The sequence below is a fragment of the Cicer arietinum genome, chromosome 5 (assembly GCF_000331145.2).
Source record: "Cicer arietinum cultivar CDC Frontier isolate Library 1 chromosome 5, Cicar.CDCFrontier_v2.0, whole genome shotgun sequence".
Classification (NCBI taxonomy): Eukaryota; Viridiplantae; Streptophyta; class Magnoliopsida; order Fabales; family Fabaceae; genus Cicer; species Cicer arietinum.
Window position 1 is genome coordinate 79144382 of NC_021164.2, and position 4330 is coordinate 79148711.

The window sequence follows — 4330 nt, forward strand, 5'->3', positions numbered from 1 at the left end:
TTTTCTTGTATATTTCTTTAAGAAAATAAAGCAGCATGTTCATGAAAAATTAATTTAATTGTTTTTTCTTATTTTTACAGAAACTGAACTATTATTAATGTACCAATTGACACAATTGATAAATATTTACACAATCTAATAATGAAAGACGAGATCTCATTTGTATAATTTATGAGCTTAATGACTATGTACTATCTGAAAAAAATTGCAAACATGTATTTAATCACATTTCTATGTAAATATGGGTTGCTCTATAGAGTTGATAAACATATGCATCTCAATATTTTATACGAACCAATATTTTTGGGTGAACAAACCAGTTACAAAATCAATTGTAAACCAACAAAAAAATAAAAAAAAATATACACTGACGAGAGCATTTTACAAATAAATTCTAAATACCCACAGCATTACCTTGTATGCAATTGCAAATCCTCTTTCAAAAGAAAATATCTGATTGCTTTGACTGAGCTTTGAGATCCTTCAACTTCTTCAATATGTTCGTGAAGTAGTCCTGCAAATACTTCTCTAATGTAATTATATCTTTTGTATCTACACCAAGCAGATTGTATGTCTCAGCCATCGGAACAGAGAAAACTGTGTCACTCGTAAGCACCTGCATATTTCTCGTATAATCAAATTAATCATTTATTGGACATGTTTTACTAACACTAAAGTGAAAGAGAAAAGTTTAATAAACTTGTAAGATTACAGGTCATTTGGTAGAAACTACAGGACAATAACAGATAGAATAAGAGATTGAGATAAGGTCAAGATATTATCCTATGATGCGTTTGATGCACACCAGTATAAGAGTGGGTTTGGGTAAAAGCCAATGGCAATAGCTCCACAAGGGAAATGTCAGTGGAGAGACAAAGCCATGCAGAGACATGGGTGAAACTATTAGAGCAGTTGATTTGGGTCGACACACTCCATTCAAGCCAGCTTGAGATAAGCCAAATTATGAGCAAAAAGTATTAATAATGAGTTGATTAAATAAAAGCAGGTAGGTACCTCTGAAAATGCCAATCTGTCAGCAACATCATTTGTCCACTCAAAAAAGCGAGTTAACTGACGAGTGAGTCTTAAAACGGAGACAGGAACAGTAGTGACATTAGCATCTTGGCCAGCAAGGCGCTCGCACAAAGTAATGACCTCTTGGGTTGTCCAGGCACGAGGACCAGCAAAAGTAAGAAGTTTACCATTGATATTGTCATTTCGTAAGGCTATAAAAGTCAAGCGAGCAATATCCTGAGTATCCATGTAAGCGATTCTGGTAGGGGCATCAGTACCCCAAACAGATTTTTCTTCCAAGATAGGAACGGCGTACTGGCCGATAAGACCCTGCATGAAACCACATAAGCGGATGACGATGTGATTGAGGCCAGAATCACGGAGGAAGTTCTCGGTGCAATACTTGATCTCCATGAGTGGGACCTCTGGATGTTTGTGGCAGTTATGGATGGAATAGAAAACATATTTCTGAATACCCATTGCTTTGGCACATTGGATAAGAGCAACTTTACCTTCCCAGTCAACCTATTTATTATTATTTGATTAGAAACTGATTAAATAAAACAAATTAGCAAAAGAAGAATTAGAATTACTGACTGTTTTGATGGGCTCCTCCGGACGGCCTGTGGCGCAGTCAATAATAGTATGAACACCAACCAAAGTAGCAGGAATAGTCTCAGGTTTACTAAGATCAGCATTAACAACTGTTGCTCCCCAATCGCGAAGGAAGTCAGCAGGAGCAGGCCTCGGCCTTACCAAGCACCTAACGTCGTACCCTTCGTCCAGTGCCCTCCTCACTATCTGCCTTCCCAAAGTGCCTGTGCCTCCCACCACCATTATACTCGTTGACCTAACTGCTGTCCCCGGTCCTAGATTCACCGCCCCAACAACTCTCTCTCTATCAACCACATCTCCACTACTACTGCATTTCACTCCCACTCTAACTCCTACTACTCTCCTCCTTCCACTAACCTCCACATCGTTAAATAATGCCCCATGTCTCACCCTATTACTTCCACTTCCACTGCCACCTAATGCTATAGCCGTCGGTAGCCTCAGCACCGCCATTTTTTATTTTTTATTTTTTATTTTTTCCCTTTCTAATTCTCTTTCTCTCTTCCCCCTTCCGATCCATTACTTTACTATCTCCTGATCATTATTTCGCCACGTCGGATTATACTACCACCGCACCCCTCTTATCTTTCCGCAACGGATAATAAATATCAACCATTATATTTTTATACTCTTTTATATTCATTAGTAATATCATATTTAGGTAAATGGTAAAATAGAAAATAAATATTTATTTTATTTGATGCTATTTTCGATTTTAATTGTAACTAAAAGTCAACTAGTTTATTTATCTTTAACGACGTTATTCTAAAAATTTCATTTGTATTAATTTCTTAATATTTTGGGGGATGACTGTAATTGTATTTTTTATCTAAGATTTAGAAAATTAATGTACTTAACTATGATCCTTAATAAATGTGAAATTTGATACTTTTGTTTATAATTAAGATTGGAAGGAGTAAATTTGATTTTTTTTATTATTATTCTTTTACTTTTAAATTTAATTAGACTTTGAATCCGTGAAATGCGCAGGTAAATTATATATAAGAAATGATAGCTTCTATTACTTTATAAAATAGTATCATTTAAGAAAAATATAAATACATGGCTCATTTGTTACAAATTATTAAATAAAATGATTTTAATTTTCAATAGTTTAGAGTTTTTTTTTTACGGGAAATAGTTTAGAGATTTAAAAAAAAAAGTAGAATTTGTTATTATTTGTCAATAAGAATGAAAATTATTTTTCTTAACAAAAAAAATTATGAAAACATTTTTGTGAGAAGTCCATTCAATAAAACTTTTTATTTAAAGCGTTTTTATATATGTATAATTTTTTGAAAATTTCATTTGTTAGATATTGTATACAATAGAAATATTATATTTTTTTAGGTATATATAATTATTTTTATTAGTAATGCAAAATCTAAAGTTTGTATGTTAATGGAAGACCAAATCACTTATTTCTAACCTGAAAAAATGTCAAGAGAATATATTTCGCCTGTGCAATGCATGAGATTTAGGTTGATACAAATGTTGTCTATATTTTATCTATAGAATAATAATATTTATATTATATATGAGATTTCTAACTATATTTTTTTTTGGCAAATTTCTAATCAAATTTTAATGATAATAAACAAGGGTCTTTCTAAAGAATATTAGATTTATTCAATATAATATTTTATTGTTTTCCTATGATAATGGTAGACAATCTTATTAATATATATTTTGTTATCGATATTACTTAAATATTTTTGTTATTTTATTTTATAATTAAAAATATTAATCATTTTTAATTAATTATAATTCATTGTAATGAGAAGGAAAACAAAAAACAAACTTTAACGAAAGTACCTTAGACTACTTAAGGATAAAAAGCAGATATTTCTTTTTTGAATGTTGGACTCTAACATCATAGGCTTACTTAAATACTCATTAATCAATATCTAAATTCTATTGAGTCAAAAAAAAAAGTGAGTTAGTAGTATAGAAAATGATATGTGGTTTTTTTTACAAAAAGAAATGGTTGAATAAATTACAATGCATAATAATATAATTAGTGGAATGAATACATTAAAAGACAAACTTTTAATTAATTTTATATATAATAATATAATAAGTGAGCGGAATATATTAAGAGACCAAAGTATTTAACTATTTCTAATTGAAAAGTTTAAATAATAATAATAATAACTTTTTTCTTTATACAACTAAGTGAGCATGCACGACTCTTGGATATTTTTAACACAGTTATCAACACAAATAATTTTACAATTTTACCCATAACGTAGGAGGGAAAATTTTACTTAACTAACTAATCACTTTTATAGATGAAGATTTAAAAAAATTGAATATACTTTTCTATTTTCCCAATACTAGTTGTCTTTTGTCCTTTGGATACTTTTACATAATTCCTCACATAAATTTTAGTTGTGTACAGTAATAAACACGACCACGCTCTTTAATACCGTTCAATCAATATATAGACAATTCATGTTTCAAACTCGTATTTTTGTTTAAAAAATGGCACTACATGTCTACACATAAATCAAATTATTTACTAAGAGTAGTACTATTACTATTTACTTTTTGTTCTTTCAGACCAAAAGCAAAATTCTTTGATTATTTCATGCGATCCTTTTATTGATTGCCTTTTTAGTTTTCTGGACTCTCTTGTTCATTAGTTTGGTGTTGATAGTGTTGTGAAAGTTGCTTTGAAGTGATACTAGGGTACCTCAAG

At 30.5% G+C, this 4330-nt stretch overlaps 1 protein-coding gene across 1 annotated transcript; it reads right to left on the reverse strand.

Annotated features, from left to right (window-relative positions):
• Nucleotides 1-259: 259 nt before the first annotated feature.
• LOC101511992 (protein HIGH CHLOROPHYLL FLUORESCENCE PHENOTYPE 244, chloroplastic) lies at nt 260-2181 on the reverse strand. The gene is given in 4 exon segments (XM_004500633.4): nt 260-487; nt 490-616; nt 1015-1539; nt 1612-2181. Coding segments are annotated over 4 exon segments (1200 nt in total). The 5' UTR covers nt 2083-2181; the 3' UTR covers nt 260-410.
• Nucleotides 2182-4330: the final 2149 nt, after the last annotated feature.